This window comes from Uranotaenia lowii, chromosome 2, assembly GCF_029784155.1.
Source record: "Uranotaenia lowii strain MFRU-FL chromosome 2, ASM2978415v1, whole genome shotgun sequence".
Classification (NCBI taxonomy): domain Eukaryota; kingdom Metazoa; phylum Arthropoda; class Insecta; order Diptera; family Culicidae; genus Uranotaenia; species Uranotaenia lowii.
In genome coordinates this window covers 413021217-413046457 of record NC_073692.1, presented here as the reverse complement: position 1 = coordinate 413046457, position 25241 = coordinate 413021217, and the positions used below count along the sequence as shown (strand labels likewise).

Genomic DNA, 25241 nt, shown 5'->3' with positions numbered 1-25241 from the left:
ATGATCATAAACTAAGTTTTGAAATATCAAAATTTCGGATTTGATGACAATGCACAAAAAATTAATAATGGCATATGATGACAATAACATAATCTCTGAAACAAGGGTCTCACCTTGCCTGTTGCTTCTTAAGTATGGCTAAGCCGATCGACCCATGTTGTTTATTTCCGAATAATGAATGAACAGACCTGTGCAAAATTTTAGCTCTATCGGACATGATAAAGGGATTCTTCAATGCTCTGAAATTAAATATTTTTTGACCCTAAAAATAATTAAAAGGAGGATGTGAAAAATTCGGGGGAATTGAAGAATTCGATGCCTAATGATTTAAAAATTCACAAAACGTTCCATATGTCATTACGATCGTGATTTTTCTTTGTTTCGATTCAAGTCGTTTGAATTTGTCTGGATTGTAACCTCAATAGGTTCCTGATCCGGGACTGCACATTGGCGATCCAGGCTAGTGTTTTTTGGCGTTCCTCCTCTAGTTGGAAGGAGGAACGGAGCCAGGCATTACAACAAGTTCCAAAATTGGGACCCCAGAGGGAATTCGACCGCTATTTAAAGATTCTGGAAAAAAGCTATTAAAAGTGGTTTTGGATAGCCAGGAAGAGCGAATAGTGAATGTTATGATAAATTCATTTTCAAATAATTGAATGAATCGAACGTTAGTTCGGTTTTAGCCCATGGCCGTCGATTATCATTGAAGTAGCCGGATCTCAGCTCATGGAAGTCTACAGTTAAATATTTCAACTGGGTCAAGCCCATAATCATCATATGAGTAAGAAAAATAAATAGATAAAAAAAATATAGCGGCCATGGCCCATGGCCAAATATACATAACAATTACAGAATAAATATTCACATTAAAATAAACTGAATCATTGGAAAAGGGAAGAATACGACATCCTAGAATATGCCTCTGCTATCACGCTAAAAGAGAGTACCTTAAAACGGGGTAGGATTGATCACTTTTTTCAATAATTTTTAAAAATCGATTTCGTCTTTGTTTAGAATTTGACGTTTTGGGGTAACATTGATCGGTGTCTATTTTGACGGTTTTAACGAGTTTTCTTGATCATAAAGGATACAAAACACCTTCATAACATTTACAAGTGCTAGTAATTAATAAACTAAGAAAGTTCGTGTGTAACGGCCGAACAAAAATTAAAATCGAAAGATGGATCATGATGCTGCATAAATTAAGGGGCTAAATTTTTTAACATTAGGCTTATGTAATTTGAACTACAAAAAAAACTGCCTTCATTCATTTCTCTAGGCCCTCTCACTTTTCCTCTTTATTTCTTTCCTTCAAACATTACCATTTGATTGGGTTTCTAGCTTTTTGTCCTAGACTGGCATTTTGTTGGAAAACGACACTTTTTTAAACATCAAAATAAATTTGATGTTCAAACTACAACAAAAATTACAACTATAAATTTTCTGAGGAAGAATGTAGAACTGTCACATAAATCAACCTACTGCTTCTAAACGCTTTGATATCATCAGCAAGGGTGTTTGTTTGCGAGCTTTCGGAAAAATAGATATTTCAAGATTTTGAAATAACATTTTTACTTACATATCTTTAAATATATCTTTGCGATTTACGTTCAAGCTAGTGCATTTCGTGCAAAGAAACAATGATTAATTTTTGTCAAACATTATTCCATCAGAGAGTATGTTCATTTAGCTTGCAATATGTTTTATTCAAACTTCGATTTTGAATAAAGAAAAATAAATAAATTTTCATTAATCCTAACCAACATTTTTCCTGCCTATATTGAAAAATATTTCAGGAGAATTAAGAGTTAAGAGATTTACTCTAGTTGTGGTAATATGAAATTTGATAACCGAAAATTGATCAGTTTAAAGTATAATCCGTATAGACCGGATTGTTTTGAATAAAGTTAACTTATCCCCTGTCATACGTAAACGATATTGATATTCAAACTTGCTTAATAATCGTTCAGCCTTGAGGCGCTACTATCATATAATTTGGTTAGAAAAATCTTCAATTTTGGTTTTTGATCATATCCATTTGACCTACCTTATTCCCTCAGCAACCAAACGCGAAAGGGGCCGGTTGAAAAGCGTCCCAAAATGAGGTCACTTAATTGTTGGCACCCGAAAAACCAATCGAAGAAAGACGCATCGAAAACTAACTGGTGGCATCCATTTTAATGGCAGCGTGCCAGATAAAGCAAAAATATAAAGAAACCGGTCCGCCTACGTACGACTTTATCGATGCATTTTTTTTAATTGGACGTTAAAGTAAGGTTTTTTGCATTCTTTTTTGGAAGAGCACTGCATTTCCTAGGAATTCGCAACCGGCTTGTTTGACATGACTTCAAAATACTTAAGTACCCTGCCTAAATCCTAAATATGACAGGAAACAGCGGCGCCTTGCATTTCTCATCGTTTGCTTAACGTTTTTTGGATGTGTTTTTTTCCAGACATCCGTCCAATCTCAAGTCCACCTCGAGATGCAGTACCGAGTGCAAAAGCATGATAATTCACGGATTAATATGAGGAGGAAAAAGTGTTTACCTTAACACCTACACCCGATCGTACCACAAATTACAGGCCGCAGTCGTTGTTTACATTTTCAACGCGCCTCGAATTACTTGACGAAAAACCACTCTGTAAACAATGTGGCAGATTTATTTTGGCCAGCATGCTCGCATCCCCCTTTTGCCGTACCCCTTGTACTCTTCCTCGCCGCTTTGGTTGTGTTCTAGTTTAGTTTTAACACCTAATTCGCTTGTGGCAGCAACAGCCACAAGACACATAAACACCGGTTTTTCTAATTTTAACCGTGGCGGCTGTCTCGTTTGCTCTCAGTATCGAGTGCAGAAACCATCAATCAATCGATCAAAATAGACTTACGCAATCCAATGGATGTTGCGTTGTACAGATCGCGTTACGCGATCTGAACAATTTTTCTTATTTAACGGGGAAAACACCCCGATTGATGAATTTTAAATATGAGTGTATTGATTTTGTGCAAAAATTGTAGAATCACTCTCTGGAGCCACCATCAAATTAACATTTTCCCCGATTTTTCTTCTCCAAATTCTCCACAGGAATGTGCGGCAAGATGCTCGACTCGACCAACTGCGCAGAGCACGAAAACGAGCTGTACTGCAAAAACTGCCACGGACGCAAGTACGGACCGAAGGGCTACGGATTCGGTGGCGGTGCTGGCTGCCTGTCCATGGACACCGGCGCCCAGTTCCAGGAAGAAAGGTGAGTGTCCTCTTCTATAGTCTTCCTTTAAGACCTTTTTTTTCTAAAAAAGCTATTTTGTGGGAAGACAGCTCCCCCAAAGAAAGAAATTCAGACGTTTTGTCCAGACAAAATCAAAGCCAAAGCTAGAATTCTGGCAACCGTTTTTCGTTTTTCGTCTTTGTTTTTTAAGAGTCGAGCTGGACATTTGTTCCTGTTTCAGGGCCTTTCCTTAGCCACTTTCAATATCGATAAATTGCTTAAATTAAAAAAAAAATTATAAAATAGATATTGTTTCGTTCCCACCTCCATCTACACCACATTTTGAGAATATCAGTTGGAACTTTATTCAGATTTTTTTAAAACACTATTTTTTTAGACAGACTTTAGTTTAAGATGATTGAAGTGTGATTGGTAATACTGTGGAAGTTCAAGGGACTATGTGAAGCTTTATCCTTATAATGAAAAAAAAACTTAACGCAGCACCCGACATGAAATTTTAAAACACCATTTTCTAATAAATTTCATAATAAATCCAATTTTAGGGTAAAAGTTTGAGGATTACCAATTAGAGAATTTATTCACATTCGAAGTCAAGTGAAGAAAAGTGGCTTTACAGGGTTCAATGTGGGTTACCTGAACTCGTGATAAATCCATGCGACGAAATGAATTTATCTGATTAGTTCTCTGGTTAGTATCTTTCTGAATATACGATATTTGAACGATATTTGAAAATCTATTTCTATTACACCAGACTCTTCAAAGAAGTACAGGCTTCTATAAGCATCAGTTGCATGACTCAAGGACCCTTCAGAAGATGTTTATAGAAGGATCAATTCATACGCAATTACGGCATTAACCTTTCCAGAAGTTGAGCTTCAATTATGACCAGAAAGTGCTGTGTGTGCCATGGAAAAGATTCAATATTACGAAAGATGCGCTTTATTTTCAAACCGAAAGACGTGGTAGAAAACGGTTTCGTGCATGAAGCTGCATCTGTTTGGATGTTGACTCCAGGTCTTTTGGAAGGCATTGCTGGTCGAATTTCGTTTCATTAGTTAGTAGCTTGGGTGGTAAATCCTCGTTAATAGATTGCATTCCAAGGCACGGCGAGCCACCGTGTACCAAAGTTTGCAACTCTAGGTCCATGGATACAATGAGAAGACTCATGATATACTCCGTGTGTACCCCCTACTCCCTAAACTCCACCTGAGGCCGCAGACCTGTTTCCCACCCCTAACTGTTTAGCACACTATACTCCAAGGCAACACTAATTAACGAGACCACTTTCAGCAAAACCTCTCATCCTTACGACTCGACGCCTGATCTCTCCTTTAACGACTTGAGAACCGACATCTCCTCGCAATGACTCGAGATTCCCACACAAACCTCTCCTCTTTGCGACTTGAGGCCTGATCTCTTCTCTAAAGACTCAAGATCCGCTCCCTACTCGATCGACTCGAGGTTTACCTCTTCCCTGCACGATTTAAGGCCCGATCTCTCCTCTAACGACTTGAGATCTGACCTCTTCTCGTATTGACTCGAGGTGACCACTAGTATCCCTCCTCTTGTTGATTTAGGGCCTAATCTCTCCTTTTACGACTCGAGACCCGACCCCTTATCATAAAGACTCGGGGTTAATCACACAAACCTCTCCGCCTGAAGGTTCGAGGCCTGACCTCTCCACTAACGACTCGAAGCCCGACCTCTTATCTCCAAGATTCGAGGTTCGCCCCTTGCCGCGGGACTTAACGCAACGACTCGGTTGATTCCCGACGAATACGTCATCCTACTCCGACTCGAATTTAGCCGTGGGTATTTCCCGATCGTGGAATAACCCTTTCCCAACGATCTCCACTGAGAGAATGTAAAGTCTTATCCTCGCAATGACTCGAGGGTTCCGCGTAAACCTCTCCTCTTCGCGACTTGAGGCCTGAACTCTCATCTTACGACTCGAGATCAAACCCTCCTCGCATCGACTCGAGGTTGACGTACACATTCCACTCTCCTGCACGACTCAGGGCCCGATCTCTTCTGTAGCGACTCGAGATCTGACCTCTCCTCGTAATGACTCGAGGTAAACACATATACCCCCCCTCTTGTTGATTATAGGCTTGATCTCTTCTCTTGCGACTCGAGATCTGACCCCTTATCGTAAAGACTCGGGGTTGACCACACAAACCTCTTTTCCTGAAGACTCGAGGCCTGACCTCTCCTCTAACGACTGGAAGCCCGATCTCTTATCCCCAATATTCGAGGCTTGTCACATTTATGTATTCCTCGATCGTGGAATAACCCTTTCCTAACGATTTCCACTGCGGAGAAGGAAAAATCTTAACCCCACATCTTTGATCGTTGGGAACCGCACTACTCAGATACTCCCCGAAGGCTGAGCATCCTACGTACGAACGCGGCGTACCCACGGCATCCACTACGCAGAAGATGTTGCATTATCTTTGTAGCTTCAAACCGTGAGGTCGAACGCACGACAGCCCCCCGTCGATGTGATCAGTCAACTTCGATCGTTGTCCGGTCTTCTTGTATCCCTTTGGTAACCCTAGGATTTTTGGCTTTTTCTGCCCGTCATGTGTCAGATCGAGAGAAGCCTGTCCTAAACTTGTGCCTGTCACGGCACACATTTGGAACTTTGAACGCTACGACTCGGATGTTTCCCGACAGTGACGACATCCTACTCCGACTCGACAGGCTCGCCCGGCATAGATGAAACTCTCTGCGCATGAGTATCCTTCGACAGTGGTTTACCCCTAACCTAAGAGGTCCGTTACGAAGAAGGTATTGTCTTATCCCTAAAGTATCCCCCGTAGAATGCGGCACTACTCGAATACTTCCTGGCGGTGGGGTATCCTACATCCGTTCGCAGCGCACCCATGACCTCCACTACGCCGAAGATGATGCTTTAACTTTGTAGCTTCGATCAAGAGACCGAATGCACACTACTCAGATGCACCAATAATGGAAGTTCACCTGAGGCCTCAGACCCACCTCAAACTGCCGTTGAACTATCCTTTAACGGTGGGAGATTCTCGCGCTAGTGCGCTCCAAGGCATTATCATGGATGAATCCCCATTTCAGCAATACCTTTCTTGAGGCCTGAATGTCTCCTATCAGAGATATCGATCCTTGATTCGTTAGAACCGACATCTCCTCGTAATGACCCGAGGTCCCCGCTCGACTTGAGGGCTGATCTCTGCTATAAGGACACGAGATCCGAGCTGACGCGAGACGTACCTCTCCTCTGCACGACTCAAGGCCCGAATTCTCCTCCAACGTCTCAAGATCTGCCCTCGAGTATCCTCCTCCTGCTACTCCAGATTATTGAGGAGTTCGTCGTCATCCGTGTTAGTGTTGCCGTGGCCATTGCAGCTCTCTCACTCGCTTACACGACATGGCTCTTAAAACCTACCTTGTTGTCGACCCCTGGTATTTAAAAACGCGTTTGGACTCAATATTGCGTGGTCTAATTTTAAGTACCCGTTTGGGCTATGATCATGTTAAGTCGATGACATATGGGGATTTTTTTTATTATCTGACGGGTTTGCGCCGGGGGTCTTCAGATTTTCCCCATAATTGAAAATTTGGTTCATTTTTGCGACTTAAAAACATATGTATTTTTTCAGATTTCTAACATTTTTATTTTTTGAGTTAGCTTCGGTTAGATTTTTTTGTAAATAAAAAATAACCATTTTTCAAAGCTTCATAACTCTGTTGTTTCTCAACGGAAATTAAAAAATAGCACATCAAAATGCATTGAAATTTTATCAGCTTTCCAAATACAATAGTTGAAAAAAAAAATAAATAATGACCTTCAACATAAAAAATTGGAAATAAACATTAAATGGCGTCTAAAAGTACCGTCTGCACCACCGAATATTTTGCAAAAAATACCATTGTATAGCTCGATTCATGATGCAACTTTCATCTGAAGACACCAAAGTGGGCCATTAACACCTTGAAGAGTTATGAAAGAAATAATAACAATAAATCTCTTTTTTTGCATCGAAAACAAACAATGGTCGAACAACTGCACTCACATATGGAGATAGCAAGCACTTCTAACAACATGGAAACAAAAGAACTTATCAAAGCTGGTAAAAAACACTATTTTTTCGTCCTTTTCAGACTGCCCTTACTCGCATAACAGTCCCATATGAATTTTCGTCATTTTAGGTCAACATAAGGCTTCAAAATAAAAGACTAAAAAAAGAGGTTTTGTTCTAGAAATTTCGAAAAAAAAAATCAATTCGTGGCTGTCCTATATGAAATATACCCGAATAACAGTCCCATATGTGAAATACCACGGATTTGGTTACTTTTCAATGTTTCTTTCGGCGAAATAGTCTTTGGTTTATTGCTTTGAATCATTAAAACATTTTTTTAACTCACTTGATATCGACTGACGCACACTAGTTTTCGAAGGCAGGTCTGACTTTCTTAGGAATGCAATTAAAAATCGTAAAAAGATTCAACTTACAGTGTGGAATTCATGATATTTTTTGGCAAAAGTAAGTTTCTTTTTCTGACAATTGCATTTAAAAGTTCAAAAATGATCAAATTTAAGTCTTAGAAAGTAGCTTGGTGAGAAAAAAATATTCTGTATGGGACTGTTATGCGAGTAGATTTGAAAAAGGTTTCAAATATGGTCGATTAACAGTCCCGTAATGAATAAAAATGGTGCTCTCGACCTTACCAATAACCCAATTTCGAAAATTTCAGGCCTAACGATTTATTATTTATGACAACCTAGAAACGATTTTTGTTTATGCTGAAAGTGGTGGTCACAATTTAAAAATATATTCCAAAACAGAAAAAGCTGATTGTCTCGCTTGCTTATTTTTGTATATGGGACTGTTATGAAAGAAGGGGCGGTAGATTGTTGCAGCTTAATTGACTTCATGTTATATCCAAAAATCTAACAACGTATTTGTTTATACCCAGTTTTGCACCAGGTCACAACAAGTTATGCACATTTTACTGTCATTTATAGAAGTTTATGCGCTAAGTTTTGCATCCGTAATTCCCCAGATTTGATTTAAAATGGACGGTGGAACACTGCAGATTCGTATGTGAGCGATCGTGGTAGCAAAACACTGACGACGAATTATGTTCGTTCTAGTATGGTAAATCTCAAAACTGGGCGAATAGAGAAAACGAATACGGTAAAAGTATCATATTTTCAATGCCATATTACCTACAATGGGAATGATGCTTTTTACAGCCTGGGCTGGCAATACTGAGCTCTTCGATTATTTCTACATTTTGGTGTCCAGTACTTAGCTCCCGATATAAAAACTATGTAAAGCACGTCTATATTTCATTTTTAATCACATTTGTGTGATCCCTAACACAGGGACTGAACCTTCTACTATTGGCATTGATTATGCTTCACAATGATCTTTGATCGAAAAATTAATAAGTTATATAGTATATGGCCAGGTTGTAAAAGCAACATTCCCATTATTAGTTATATCACTTAAACAATACGATACTCAAAATTTTGGTTAAAATTTAAAGTCAGTTTTGCTGCAAACACTCTACAAAGCACGAAAAAGTAGTGTTTTTTACCTGCTTTGGTAAGTTCTTTTGTTTCTATGTTGTTAGAAGTGCTTGCTATCTCCATATGTGAGTGCAGTTGTTCCACCATTGTTTGTTTTCGATGCAAAAAAAGAGATTTATTGTCATTATTTCTTTCATTACTCTTCAAGGTGCTAATGGCCCACTTTGGTGTCTTCAGATGAAAGTTGCATCATGAATCGAGCTATACAATGGTATTTTTTGCAAAATATTCGGTAGTGCAGACGGTACTTTTAGACGCCATTTAAAGTTTATTTCCAATTTTTTATGTTGAAGGTCATTATTTATTTTTTTTTCAACTATTGTATTTGGAAAGCTGATAAAATTTCAATGCATTTTGATGTGCTATTTTTTAATTTCCGTTGAGAAACAAGAGAGTTATGAAGCTTTGAAAAATGGTTATTTTTTATTTACAAAAAAATCTAACCGAAGCTAACTCAAGAAATAAAAATGTTAGAAATCTGAAAAAATACACGTGTTTTTAAGTCGCAAAAATGAACCAAATTTTCAATTTTGGGGAAAATCTGAAGACCCCCGGCGCAAATTGTCAGATAATAAAAAAAATCCCCATATGTTAAGTCGATGACATATTTAGCGAACGTGGGGTGCCCGAGAAATTGGAGAACGGTTGCCATGGACCGAGTGAATTATAGGAATTATGTTCGTCAAGTTATGTCGTGAGACGGAATACTATGTAAATAAAATAAATAAATAACATTTAGTGAATCCGATGCGATGCGAAACGGCGAATGCGATTCAATGCGGCGAACTACATTTGATGAAAATGTATGTGAATCGCTTAAACCTGACATACTCAACACGGCGAAGCAGATGTCAATTTGCCCAACTGACGCTGTTGAAGACGTTTCTTACATTCAAAGTGACTACCGCGAAGAAAGGATCTCTGTCTCCTTTTTGTCAGCCAGACACTGTCTGCTGTCTCGATGAAAGAGCAGGATAGCAATTGCGGTCCTACGACCTTTCCCGGAAAGTCTACCTTCGCTTTCAGTGTGCATCTGGATTCTCCTTTGAGTCACTTTCTCCTGCAGCCTTCCAGCTAAAGCCAATAAAAAAATTGTCCAGTACGCCTACGGGTCTTCATGAGGTTAGACAGGTTCATCACGTTTCTTTGTAGTGACCACCGGAACAATTCGAGACCGGGGGCTTTCCTCGGTTTGAGGGATTTAGCGAAGTTTGGGGTTGTCTTCGTTATCCCTGGCTAGCTAATTTTTTTTTAATTGAGCACCCTAGCTCAATTTATTGCCCTACGGAAGGCAAATTTCACGTTTGTGAATAGCAGTTCCCTACAACGGTTCTTGGGTGGCTCTGCGAAGCATTTGGCTTACATCACCGGGACGCAACGTTTCAGATCCGAAGGAGACCGCTATTTTCTTCCGACGCAGTTGCGCTTATTCCCGTCGACGTCATTAGTCGTCCCGGCCATGAGTTCATCTAGGGGTTCTCCAGCCTGTGAGCAAGTATGGCCCTCCTGACCGTTTTCCTTCACCCGATGGTTTCTTCCTTTCCAGCGTCCGAGCGAGCGTTCAATCACCATGTACAGCCAGAATGTCGGGGGTATAATATCCTGTCTAGCAGACTATGTGCTCGTCAGTTCTTGTTCCTGCTAGAACGTCGTCGCTTTCACGGAGTCATCTCGAGTCAAGTATTTGGACCAGATTACGTTGTACTCCCCGTAATAGGAAGAATACCACTGGCAAGTCTTGGAACTTGTGTGGAACCGATCTTGGCAATCGAAAACTTTACGTATGCGTGATGTACCTGCCTTTTGATCGCACTCGAGATGTCGCCCTGGCAGAGTCATTTTATCGCTGCATATCCAAAGTCCAAAGTGAGCATTTTCGGCGCCTCTAAACATCATACTAGACTCCCTGAACACGGCGACCTTGCGTAAAATTGTGTTAGTTTGAAACCTACCACCGGCTTACAGGAACTCCCTTTATTAGGCCTTAGGGCGGCTCGCTTAACCAAAGGAAAATGAGCTCAGGGAAAACCCCAAATATGCACTAGCCGAGATCCCGGAAGGAAAGTCCCGGTTTCCGGTCGGAATCGGACCAATACAGGAGTTGGTCAGGGCGTGGCCCTCAAAAGGTACTGTAACAAATTGACCCTGTTGAAGTGTTGAGAATTGTTGTGGCAGTTTGAAAACTGCTAGTGGAACATTCGGATTTGGTCGCCATAAAATGCATTGCAGCCGTCGGTCATCTGGGCCGACTTCTATCGGCCATAACATTTTCTCGATGTCAGCCACGATCATCACCTGGCGAGTTCGTCTTCGAAGAATGATGGAGCGCAAGTCTTCTTAGATGATTGGCCCAACCAAATGATCATCGTTTAGGAAAAATTTAGAAGGTGTTTTTGCCGACGCTTCGAATACGATCCGTAATTTGGTAGTTGAGCTGGCCTCCTTCACAACAGGGTGGTGGGAGAGGTAAATTCTGTTGGGTTCGTTCATTTTTTCTAAGGTAAGACGTCTCATATGACCCAACGATTCACATTCTTGGAGAAAATTGGAATACTGTTGATTGAAATTGGCATCCCTAGCCAACATTCGTTTAATTTCAATTTCGCTCCACCTTTCATTCACCGACTCAGTTTTGGGCAAAGATACGATATATTGACCGAATGGGGAACATGTAGTAGTACTAACGAAATGTGCCTAACACTTCGCTTCCTCGGGAGAATAATTTTGTTTGGATTCAATTTCCTCGCATCGCCAGAACCTTGCCACTAACTCGTCTAGTCTTCCTGCAGATGTGAAAGGAATTTTTCTTGCGTATCGCCTTGCTACTACCCAACCAAAAGCGGAGTCGGCCAGCATTAGTTTCCCAAATGATTCTGGTTTCCCGCTACGAAGAATTCAAAAAATGATTCTGCACCCAGTACCAAATCGACATTTGTTAGACATTGCTAGACTTCCTCTTGACCATCAATTTACTCATCAATCGCATACTAAAAAGATTGCATTCGGCGGCGCTATCCAGAAGAGCCTTAGCCTGTACCCTACGACCCGTTCCATCATCTAACAGAAAAACAGCTTTAAGCAGAAGTGTATCCAGCAGAAATCCCCTCTCATGCCTCAGAATCGGCACACTCTTAAGAATTTTCGGAACAAGGAAACACCTTAGTAATTTAGATAGATTTCCCACTTTATTCTCCCCAAACACTCAACAAATTGGGAGGGTACACAATGCCCTTCCCTCTTACTAAAGTGGATGGTCCTACCTTGAGGTTCTGCTGCACAATGCGTCGCCAGGCCCAAAGTTCACCGGGTTCGGTTGATCGATGGTTTTGCTGCTGGGTGACCATACACTGGAACACTGGCGGCTCACCCGCAGGAGGAGTTGGAACTGGAGAATTGAAGCGGCCTCTAAATGTCTTCTTTTGCCTTTTTCGGTTCCTTGCCAATCTTAGCACCATCTGGTGCCAGACTCCACTGTTGACATTACGCGTTGTGCTGCTGACGTGTTCGGAAAGGTTAAGGGCGGTCCTTTCTCCTCCTTAAGAATCCCTCTAAATCAGGTAGTAAGGTTAACGTACTGGTTACAGAAGAACGCCAGTGGATGGGGCTGTTGTCGCATTGCATCTCACGGTGTACAATATAATAAGGTGATATCTTCCTTATAATGTCGTCATTACTATCCATCTAGTGATACTCGTTGTATGCAGTATTATCTAACGCGCGCAAAACTTTTTGCCTGGCACACTATTTGAAGATAGTAATGACGTCACTTGTTTACATCCAAACGAGTTGTTTACTCGCGTTAGTAGCCTACCTTGTCTATTTATACCGTGTTGCATCTGACCGGTTGCTCGGTAATCGCCAAGTTGACCAATCTTCGGTGAAGATCTTCATGCATGCGACCAAAGCACCCAACTGGGTTGGGTACCCGATCTCCCCTAAGGTTGCTCGTACCCCAGCCAGCACCATGGTCAGGTTAAGAATCGGAGTTGTAAGAGGTTGGGTGTATGGGGTCTCGAGTTCTTCTTCTGGGAAATTTGGCACCGGAACTTCTGAAGCCTCTTCTCACATTTTTCCGGTGTATGAAATATTCACGAGATTTTTCCATAAGATACAGCGCACTTCACAGCAATGTACAACTTCGTAGTTACATTCATTCTAAATTGTTGGGGAGTTGCCGAAATACCTTCCTTTGTTGTTCCTGGTTCCCTTCCGATAGCTGCCGGGGAAGTGTTTTTCAACAATCCAACATCGAAACGGACGGGGGGTTGCTGAACGGGACAATCGATGTATATTCCGGGTTCTTTTCTGGTCCTAGTTGGAGTTCCGGGTTATCACGAACAAATAACACACACGACAGATAAACTCACTACATATATTGAACTTAAATTACAACAGTAAACTTATAAACTAGTGAAATAAACTGGCCAGGCGAGGATTGCCTCAACAAACGCTGACGGTGATGGTTCTATGTAGAGTGATTGCTGCTGGTTTGGGGTGGCGTCGCCAGACCGATGTGCGATGTTTTCTCATCGGCGCCAATCGATTACTCTCCTCTCAGTCGCGTTCACTCACATAGGTCAATGCCGAACATGTCAGACTGCAATGCTCTTCGTTGCTCTTCCAGGCCGACTGAGTAGCGTAGAGAGCTTTGGTTATGTTTCATATCCAGTAGCGTACCGAGGGTTGGTTTTTTGCTTTCGAACAGTTCTTTTAATCTATTTTTATTCCACTTTCTTACTTCTGGGAAAACTGTTTTATCGGAGCGAAAGTTTTGACGTCCTTACAAGGCAACGCCTACTTGAACTCCCACTTAAAACTAGTTGGCTGTATGGGGTCTCGAGTTACACATTATCCACCATTCGCACCCCCTGTTCTAGATGTGCGAAGTATTACCAAAGTAATGTTCTATTAGCAACATCGTAACTGGCCAAAATAGCCTAAAACTTAACGCACCGAGTGCTCTAAATAACTTTCTTAGCTCAGGCTAGGTGCGCCTTGACTGACTGACTAACTTTACAATTTTTTGCAAAAGTTTCGGACTTTACCACCCGCCGATGATTTCTAGTCGACCCTGGATTTACTCCCACGTCGATGGGAGTTTCTTGTCGACGTGCACCAATTAGAATCTTGCCTCATAATACAATTGAGTCATGTCCGCTTTCTTACATGTTGCCACAAAAATCCCTTAGAGCACTTTCTTTTAACGCTTGATGGAAAAACGCACAAAAAAACGCTACAACTCACTTCTTAAATACTTATTAGGAAAGTATACTATCCCGTACGCTACGGGCTGCGTCTTTTAATGCTAAATAGTTTTTATAAGCACGAGATTATTTTGAAAAAAAAACTATAAATCCATAAAAAATGAACATTCCCCACAAACTTGTATTACCAATCGAGCACTTCCATCAAACTACAATAGGAAAACTATTTTAAATGACATAAATATGTAAAACCATTTCTCGAATGCATGCTGATTGCTGATTTCTCCATTTTTCTGTTTCCCATTTTCTTGTTTCATATAAACCAATATAAAAAAAATGCGACACCACTGCCAAAACCACCAACCACCACTTCCAAATTACGCCACTACAACAACCACCACCAACCACTACTGCAAATGCTACTATATATAATTTAAATTAAAAAAAAAACAAAACCAAAAAAAAATAACTCACCAAACAATTAAAAAAATCTATATATACCATCACATTCCAGCAAGTAAATTCACCATACTGCCAGTGTTGTGACTAGAGCAACCGCATAATTAAACAAAAAATCCAACCAAAAAAAAAGAAATCAACAACAACAAACACAAGTATCGTGTCCAGTTTCGTTTTTTTTTCGTTTCTGTAAATCCCTTGTCCCCGAAAAGTTATTTTTATTATTTATTTACGTACACACTACACTTACTACCTATTTGTATTAGGGAATTTTTGTACAAGAGCAGAAGATTCTCTTTCTATTTCAATATTATAATTACTATTGTTATTGTAAATGTAGAAGAGCCGAAGAAGAAGATGATGATGATGATAAGAATTATCCAAACATACTAAACCTAACTAGAGGAAAGATCAACGAGAGAAAGAGAGAGAGTATATATGTATAGATGATACCTTCATTACGTTTCGAGAAAATAACTACCGTTTGACAACACGAGACACTATCGCACACACACATTTATTGTATTGTATATCGTTTTTTAAAGAAAGAAAAAAAAGAGTATATAGACGATTATTAATTACTTATCAAGTAGCGAGGCAGCAACAAAGAGATAGCAAGGAAGCGAAAAAAAAGCTAAAAAGAGCTCGTTGTTGGAGTATATATGACGAGAGTTTGTTTTTTGGTTTTTCGTGTTTTTTCTACCATATAATTGTCACGTGCAAACACACATGTCATATGTACTACTACTATCGCTAGAAAGTGTTTTCCTCAAATATTTTTCAAGTGAGAGATTGTTGTAATTTTAGTGCGCGTATGTATGCGCAGTTACCCTAGGGCGTTTAAATAAGAAAACAGAAATCATACAAACACACACACGCGCAAGAAAGCTAGAAGGCAGGATTTCTTCACGACAAAAATGGTTGTAGTTTCCTTAAAGCTAGAAGAGAGTTTAAAAATTAAAAACTTACTCATACTCATACATAAACACTCATCAAGTGAAAGATGGCTTAAGCGAGGTTCATCTCAGCAAAAAGCGAGAGGGAACCGTGTATGAGAATCACCACGCACACAACGATGATGATTTGAGGCATCACCAACAATTATACCAGAAATACCTATATTCGTTTAGTTTGTAGGTGGCTTGTGGATTTGATACTTTAAGATTGTTTTGGCAATTTGCATATTTGTAACACAAAGGATCGAAATCAGATTTTTAATAAAAACAACAACACCCAAAAAAGAGAAAGTTTATTTTTTCGGAAATCCAACTGTGACTAATACGAATTCATTTGCTAGATAGAGTGAGAGAGAGTATTCCATGAAAGACGATCGTGAAAATGTGTTCGTGTTTTCGAGAGCCTCTGGCAACACTGCCGCTCTATGATTTGCGTATCTCTATCTTATAGAGAAAACAAAGAGACTTGAAAACTTCTCTCGAGAGCACGATCGCATTTTACGCCTTCCTTCCCAATTCACCAAGAAAAAAAACATCGGGGTGATTCGAGTGACACAAATCGGGTTACCAGACATCCAAATCAATTTTTTTACTTCAATTTTTTGCTGGAAATGTGTGTCGGATTCAACGCAAAAAAGTTCAAACGCTTGATTCCATTTTTTTTTCTGTTCAGAATTGTTTGGTCCGTGTTTTTGTTTCTTTGTTTTTGTTTCGAACTGGTACCTGTCCTATACGAGTAGTGTGCAAAATGTGTTAAACAAAAAAGAAAAAATCAAAACAAAATAAAAGTAAATAATAAAAATAGAATACGTTAAGCCTTAAAGCGACCTCTGGCGTCCCTATCTCGTCTGTCATGTAGGTGTCTGTCCATTTGACATGTGATAGCGGTGAGATACCTTGTTTTTCTCAGTTTTTATGTCGTGATTTTGTTTGTTGTTATTGTCTTGTCATTGTTAAAGTAACTGTATGTGTTTGTTTTTGTTTTTAATATGTTTGTTTGTTGAAAAAAATAGTTCTTTTGTGTATGACATACTCCTTTGTTTGTGTATTGTTGTTGAAAAATATGTCAACAGATAAACAGTTCATAAAATTGATTATGTTTGTTTTGTGTTTCCACCGTTAATGGCTTAGTGCTTGATGCACTGTCATCCATTGCATCAATTTGAGACCCTTGCATGTTACACGACCACTTCTTACTAAACACACACTCACACCAGCACATTTCCTTTCCAAAAACCACATTCTCGACCCTTTCTATTCTCACCAATTATTCGTTTCTTTTGTGTACACACTCTTAAATCATCCCCTATCTCTATCTTTCTCTATAGACCCTTATTTTGAAAATCTCTCTCCTTTAAGGGATAAGGAAAGTGCCCTGATTTAGTGTTAAGATAATATATTCAATTTTGTCAAACTGATTTTTTTCGTTTGAAATTTGCGAATAAATTTCTGATGCAATGTCTAAATTATGAACAACGAAGTTTTTATCTCGCCAGGAAAGAATAAAACAAAAGATAAAACCAAAAAACGGGGGACTTGACCTTGTCCCGAGAGAAATTAAGTACATCTGTCATGCGGCTCACCTCAAACCGGTAGATGCTTGTGTTGGTTTTTTTCTCTACTTTGATGGATGTTCTCTATCTGTCGTACCTTCTGTTGTACTTAATTTCTTCTCATTTATTGATTTGACTGTGATTTTTTCCCAATTAAAACATTTCGAACCAACAACCAGAGACAGATTCTAACGTTTCTTTATTTTCGTATTTCGTTTCTTTTATTTCCATATGAAAAACCGCGGCTTCTCACACATACCCACGTTCATCCCCTTCGAAACCGACCTCGATCATCTCATACACACACCCAATCGCATTGTTTCGTCATTCCACACATACCTCCAAACATCCACATCCATCGAGCTATTGCATCCTTTCTTCTATATATTCTACCTCCTCGCGAATGGTTAAACCCCCTCTACAAATACAACCTGACAACAACAACCAAATACCAAAAAAACCAACCACAGAACTAATGGGCACATTGAGCCGAAACCGATACCGAAAGCACCCGAAGGAGAAGGTTGCCCTCGTTGCGGTGGATTTGTGTACATGGCCGAGCAAATGTTGGCACGTGGAAGAGTGAGTTTCCTTTCTGTTTTTCTATAGTGTTTTTTTGTGTTTTGTTTGTGTGCGTGTGTTTTTTCAAAGCTGTGAAAGCAATTGCTTTGAAGTGTAGCTGTTAGTTTGTTTTTCTACTTGAGGCGCAGGTTTTGCCTTATTCAATAGGGTGATTGATTATCACCCATTGCAAACTATCTGGACTGTTTCTAAGCCCAAACTGCTGCTTCATGGTTTACAATCCTCTGGCATTGATTGAAACACTTCGAGAATCCATTTTTTTTAATATTTTATTGTAAGCTTTTGTTGTTAGCTTAGATTTTTGAGTATTCATTGCCTTTTCATAAGGAATAATTATTAAAATTTTGGTATCCATCGCACTTTGGAACAGTTCAGGGTCATTGTATAAACCAGACGGTAGTCCAACAATCTTTTAATCTTGAATTTCTTTGAAATCAATATTTATGATTTGAATCGTTTTTCTCGACTTCCAAGCCTATTTACTAACATTTCCGATGAAAGTAAATTCTTGAATCCTATAGACAAAAAGTGCTAGACTTAAGTAAACAGTTGTAAGAACACTGAAGACTCATTTTAAGTTTTTTTTTACCCGGTACGGTTTTATGTGGTCTTTTTTGCGAGGGTTCTCGCAATTGACGCGCTATAAGAGAAAAAATGTTCTGAGTCTTTTTCAATGGGAACAAACTGAGATTGGCAATGCACGATCGTATGCATGAAACCCGCTCAATGTGTGTAGTGGGTTAAGGGGTTCAACGGATAGAAGCTGAAATTCGTCGTCCGACGCCATAAAACTCATAAAACCCCATTATACAGTTATTGGATTAAAGGGCTTAAAAAGTAGAAGTCGAATTTGACGTAATGGTATGCCATCTTGAAATCCAAGGTGGCAGCTTCCTCTTAAGGTTAGCTTAGCTTAGCTTGGTTGACTACTCATATCCACCATAAATTATTAAACTCGAAAAACTTCAAAAACAGTTCTTAAATTCGTGTTTTTTACATTATGTATTTGATTTCAATAAATTCATTTCGAGTTCTATGATCGCTGGCGTAACTTAATAGAACGAGTTCCACATCGCCAATGGAATGCAGCTTGGGATTAGCAATTCATTCCCAATGAACAAAACTTATGCTCTCTGTTTGGAAATGATCAATAACGGCGCCGGCCACGTCCTAGTAGTCAGTAGTGATAAAAGGAAGGAATGAAAGGAAGAATGTTAGTAAGATAATCTCCAAGTGCTCCAAAGCTCCAAGTGTAACCTTTTGTTCCCACATATCTCAAAAGTAATTTTGAAATATTCAGAAACAGAGGAAAACTAACGTATTTAAGTATCCAAGAAAGGCGTTGGGTCAGTTAAGAGAAGGCAGAGATCAGGATCCATTTTGATAAATGATGCGATCACTAATATACGATAAATGCTTCGTTTTCGTACCAATTCAAAACCAATTTTGTACTCTGGGATAAACTGTTTTGCGTTTCAAGAATTTGTTTTTTCAATTGATCTCTAGTGAAATAAAGAGCCCGTCACGCATTTCGCGGAAGATTAAAAAGAAATAAGGGATGAACAGTAAAACAAAACCATCTTATCTGAAGGAATTATAAAAGATTTTTGAATTTAAATTTGAACAAAAAAAACATAAATGGAGTGGGGGTTCATGGTTAATCTATAAAATGTTCCCGTTTGCAAGGCCATAGTAGAACTTAAACGCAGACAAACATGGAAAAGTAAAATGAAGGAACAGGCTCATCAAAAGTGTCAAACAAATCGCCAATCCTTGACGAAGAGGAGTCCGCGACTCGCCAAAAAAAGCTGCTTGAAGCTTTGGGAATAGTTTTATATCCGAAAGTTTCGTTTCCGTTGCTTGATTGGTTAAATTGTAAAATTTCAGCCAATTTTCCGGACTTTAAAATTTGCTTTAAGTTTTTGATGAAAAAAAAAACCATAATGGCAGCTTCCTCTTAACATTAGAAAGTTTAAAATGACTGAAAATGAGAATTTCTAACAAAACTATGAATAAATAAAACAAAATTATGACAAAAAATGATAATAATAGACAAAACCACTAAAAAATTAATTAAATGACAAAAATATGACAAAATTTTGAGAAATACGACTAATGACAAAATTGACAAATGTGATAAAAATGTAACAAAATTTTGAAAACAAATGATAAAATATGACGAAGATCTGATAAATTTGACAATGAAATGACAAAATCCTGAAAAGTTTTTGACAAAAATATGAAAATGTGAGTGAAGCATGGAAAATCTATGACAGAAATATAAAAATATCACAAATATGACAATAGTTTCATGCCAAAAACATGAAAAATTATGATTAAGAGTATGGTAAAAATGTCATTATTTTGACTTAAATATGACAGAATTTCGCGAAAAATAACAGAAATCTGACAAATATATGACAAATAGTCGGGATTCGACCAGACCAAACTTAACAGCATCAGCATTTTTCCGAGACACTTGGAATTTAGGGGCAAATATTTTCATCAAGTGACGAGATCTTTGATGACTATGGGCCAGAATTGATAAATTCTTATTTAAGGAATTCTTTTCACTCGATAATATTCACATTTAAATTCACAATATACAAACATTACACGAGAACAATTTTCTCATTGCGCTCAGTTTGGTCTGGTTGAAGCTCGGCCTAATGTGAAAAATATATGACAAAAATATACCAAAAACATGAAAAAATAATGACGAAAATATTTCAAAAAGCATAAAAATAGGTACAAAAGTGACCAAATTATGACAAATATGACAAAGTTTGGATAAATATCACAAAATTAACAACAACATGAAAAAATTTATATGAGCTTTTGACAAAAATAAAAAAAAACGACACATTTCAATCGCATTTTTCATTTTAAGTTCAAAATTTTGACAAACTTTTGTTAAACATTTGTTATTCTATTGTGAAATGTGTTTCATATTTTTCAGTGTATGTGTTTTTACTTTGACATCTTATTGTAAAATTTTTGTATATTTTCATATATTTATCATGTTTATATCACATTTGTCATATTTTTGTCATTATTTGGTCATTCTTTTCATAGTTTGGTCATATTTAAATCACATTTTTGTCGTATTTTTTAAATATTTTTTTTACATTTGTGATCATTTTGGCATGTTTGAGTCATATTTAAGTCAGAACTTTATCCTATTTGTAATATTTTAACCACGTTTGTGTCAGATTTTTGTCATTTTATGGCCAACTTTTTCACTTTTTTTTTATAATTGTGATATTTTTGATAAATTTTAGTAAGAGCTTTGTAATATTTTTTTTTCAAATTTCACGTTATTTTTGCAATAGTTTTGTCATAATTTTGTCATTATTTTATAAAAACTTTGTCATACTTCTGTCATAATTTTTTTTCAAATTTTTGTCATACTTCTGTCATTTTTTTTTCAAATTTTTGCATCAATTTAGTCAAATTTTTGTCATACTTCTGTCATAATTTTGTTAGATCCATTCATGTTAATTTCAGTCATTTACAACATTCTTATGTTTAGTGAATTACGAGATGGAGTCTAAAATCTATTTTTTTTTCTTATACTCTTACTTGAACATGCTGTATGAGCTATAGAGTTTCGCTTTTAACCCTCCAAAGCTGTTCGCAAAATAGTCGTTTTTGGAAAATTTGACCAGTACTTTGTTGGCGTTCCCCTGGCCGCAAATGTTAGCTGATTTTTATGATATTTGTAGGTAATTTATTATAATTTCATAATATTTAAAAATACAACAAAAAATTACAACAATCTAACAAAAAATGATAAAAATCTGTTGAAGCTAAAACAAAAATATATTTTATTCAATGGCATAATTATGACAAAATAATGAGAAATATAAAAAAAAACAAAATTATGATTAATTTGACAAAAAAAATGGCACAACAAAAAACAATGACAAAATTTGAAAATGTGATTTATTTTGTAGGGCAATTTTTTGACAAAAAGTCACATTCTCGTCCCGTTTTTGTCGTATTGTTTATTATTCTATTTTTTATACTTGTGATAATTTTGCCATATTCACGTCAAAATAATATAGTCATATTTATGTCCAAATTTTATCCCATTTCTTATATTATTATCATAGTTGTGTCAGATTTCTGTCATTTTATTCCAAATTTTTTCACATTTCCGCCGTATTTGTGATATTTTTAATTTATTTTTGTTGAACTTTTGTAAAAAAAATTTTTTTTTTCATTTTTTTTTCGTAATTTTATCACATTTTTTGTATTTTTGTGATTGTTCGTCAGATTTTTGTCACATTTGTCAAATTATTGTTATAATTTTGTTATATGTTTGACATAGTTCTATCATGGTTTTTAATCATTCATGTGATATCCATTTGTAGCATTCTCAAGTTAAGCATAAGCCGCCATCTTGAATTTCTAAATGGCGTCGAAAATGTTATTTTCTGTATGAGCTAAGTAGTTTCGCTATCTAACATCCTCTTGTGCTTTGAGGTCATTAGACCCTCAAAATACCCACCTTAAGAATTATTCTCCATCGCAATCCATGGCTAATTAATAATTTTTAGCAAGTCAAATGCCTAGCAGTGCCGTTCGGTTCGACAAATGGTGCAGAAATTTTTCAAAGTTGGTAAGGATTGACATTTGATCTTAAAGTGATAAGAATGGACAAAATTCAAATCTGTGTGGATTACATTTCTGAGTGGAAATTTATAAAAATTTTACCGATAATTGTGTGAGAAACAGTGAATCTGCAAACAGTTAACCTGAGTATCATTCAAAGACAGAAGGTTTGAAATTGGTTTCGAAATTCTTTCAACAACTTTTATTTCCGTATTCTGGATCATGCTGACCCAAGCTTGGACAAGCTGAATAAGCTATTGGATTGCATTAAGAGGGGCTTGTTGATCAATAGATCTTCAAAATTCCCACCTCAAAGATATCACTCTTCCATGCACCTATGGACAAATTTGAGATCTATACTGAGCGTATCAAATGACTCGACTTTTGATAAATTTATGTGATGGGCCTAGGCCTAGTACGAGATCTCATGCCAAATTTGGGCCAGATCAATCACGAGAAGGGGTTGATCAACGAACCTGAAGTTTATATGGGTTTTTAAGACATTTTTTTCGGGGGAACATGAAAATCCTTCGGCGATTTTTTCGAACAATTTTTCTGAAAGCCGATATTATGACAAATATTTCATTCGAAGATCGCATTTAAATTTGAGTTAAGATAAAAAAGTTATAAGGCTTCAAAAATGGGCTCAAACTTTTTAAAGGGTGATATTCATCACACACCCTTAAAAATGATAGCCCATTTTTGAAACCTTTTTTTTAACTCTAATCGAAAAACAGCCTTCGGATGTAATATTTGTCATAAATTAGGCTTTAAGAAAAATTTTCTTTAAAAGAAATCAGCTGAAGGGGACCAAAATTATTATTGACAATCTGGATTTTCATGTTCCTCCCGAACAATAAATGTCTCAAAACCCCATACAAACTTCAAGCACGTTGAGCGACCTCTTCCCGTGATCCGACCTGGCCCAAATTTGACACGGGATCTTGTACTAGCCCTAAGATCAATTTTAGCCTGCAGCGCATAAATTTCACAAGTTTGAAGATTCCCATACAAATTTGGGACAGTTTAATGCATACGTTTGCCATTTGGTTTAAGAAATACTCCAGAGTAATTTCAAAGAACGATTAGAAATTGAAATTTAATAAAAAAAAAGAGTTCTTCAGAAATTTTTTCAAAGTATATAAACCGTCTAAACTTAAGCTTTTCATCGTTTTACAATAACTGCGATTGAACTCCACAGTCCTTAATACTTTTTTTTCTCTTTAATTAGTTCGTAGTGCCCAAAAATTATGACTTTTGCTCAAAAATTTGCTCCGGGAAAACTAGGTAGTTTCTAATTCCGTTTTTATGTATTTTTCAAATAACTATCGAGCTTAATTGGCAGTACCCTTCCTTAGAAAAACGTTTAAAAGATTGTGCTTTTGATCATTGTTGAATAAACACATAAACATAAAATCAGGATGAAGGTTTACCTATGAACAATCAATATGATCATGATCGTCTGCTTACTCGTTACTTACTTTGTAAAATTTGTTATTATTCTTTTATGTAGACATGTATCGTTTGTTTATTTATGCTTGTTTCCCGTCGTATGCACAGCAGTTTTTGCTTTTGTTGATTGTTATATAATTCTTGCTTCTGCTTTCGATTTCCCTGCCGCTTTTTGACATGCGCTACAATTCTCTATAGGGCTACCATCGCCGCTGCTTTAGATGCATAATCTGCAATCGCACCCTGGACTCGACGATCCACTGCGATGCACCGGATCAGGAAGTCTACTGTCGAGGTACATCTTTGCCGTTACAGCCAGCAAGCCACTTTAACAAACAATCTAAAATGTGTTGTTCTATTGTGCACTCAAAAATGATATCGTTGTAAATAAGCTTTCTTGAGGTGACTTCACTCACCTGAGCCATGCTGTAGCTAAACACAATTTCTGATGTTATTTTTCGATTAAATTCACCGGCGTATTGTACATACATTAATTGGGTAGACTAACAGCCCCTTGGATACCTCAACCAAAATTCGTGTATCCGTGTTGCTAACTGTACTGTGTTTTGTTTCTCTTCTCGTTTTCTGTCTCGTTCTCGTTCCTGTGTGTCGTCTTCGTCACCTTTAGGCCTACCATAAGGGATGTTTCAAGTGTGGCGATTGCAAGAAGAATCTTGATTCGGTAAACTGCTGCGAGGGTCCGAACCGGGAAATCTACTGCCGAGGTGAGTATTCGAGTTCCCGGAACCTAAAACAACTGTGTGTGACCTATTCGTTATCTGTTTTTCTGTTATCTGTTCAATGTTTCAGTGTGCTACGGTAAGCGATTCGGTCCGAAGGGCTACGGCTATGGCCAGGGAGGTGGAGCGCTGCAAACCGACAGCACCGATCTGTTTGGGTAGGTTGTACGTCCATAGTTTTGGGATGTCCAAGATGTGTTCAATGTTCTACGGTACTGTCACTAACTGAATCATGTTCTTGGGTGTTTGTTCGTTGTAAGTTTGAAGGGTTTAAAGATTAAGAGATTCTGGTTATGCTTTCCTCTCGCAGGATGTTACGCTAGCAGATTCGGTTCTCGCGGGTATGGCCACTGTGGAATGTCGTCAATCGGGTTGATGAGTGATGCTCGAGACCTCGAGCTCATGAGGTATTATGATTGTACCGTACCCTCTGTTCAGTTAGTGACTACCAGCTTGACGCCTTTTTAGGTCATTTGAATTCCAAGGTTTCTTCTAATAATATTTTCATTTTCCTCATCAGTGAATTCTCACCGAAGCCATCGTCCTCGGACACGAGTGCCATCAAGGCTTCACCGGGGCAGGGTTGTCCGCGGTGCGGTGGTGTGGTGTTTGCGGCCGAGCAGGTCCTATCGAAGGGACGCGAGTGGCATCGCAAGTGCTACAAGTGCCGTGACTGTACCAAGACGTTGGATTCGATCATCGCCTGTGATGGGCCGGATCGGGATGTGTACTGTAAGACCTGTTACGGCAAGAAGTGGGGACCGCACGGATATGGATTTGCCTGTGGTTCCGGCTTTCTGCAGACTGATTGCATTAGGTGAGTACCGAGTTCATATTTATTACTGGCTAACACCATTTACATACTTAATGGTACCACG

The 25241-nt window shown here is 38.1% G+C and overlaps 1 protein-coding gene across 12 annotated transcripts in view; it reads left to right on the top strand.

Moving 5' to 3' along the window:
* LOC129749546 (muscle LIM protein 1) overlaps nt 1-25241 on the top strand; it is a 74761-nt gene that overhangs the window by 34075 nt on the left and 15445 nt on the right. For 7 of the 12 annotated variants that reach the window (XM_055744538.1, XM_055744542.1, XM_055744537.1 and 4 more), the window contains exons 3-7: nt 3084-3246; nt 17443-17554; nt 23822-23918; nt 24674-24770; nt 24884-25180. In XM_055744538.1, coding sequence (XP_055600513.1) covers nt 3084-3246; nt 17443-17554; nt 23822-23918; nt 24674-24770; nt 24884-25180 — 766 coding nt within the window. Of the gene's footprint in view, nt 1-3083; nt 3247-14518; nt 14600-17442; nt 17555-23821; nt 23919-24251; nt 24349-24433; nt 24522-24673; nt 24771-24883; nt 25181-25241 lie in introns of those variants that run through there. The other 5 variants (XM_055744548.1, XM_055744544.1, XR_008738079.1 and 2 more) reach the window with 5 other exon arrangements.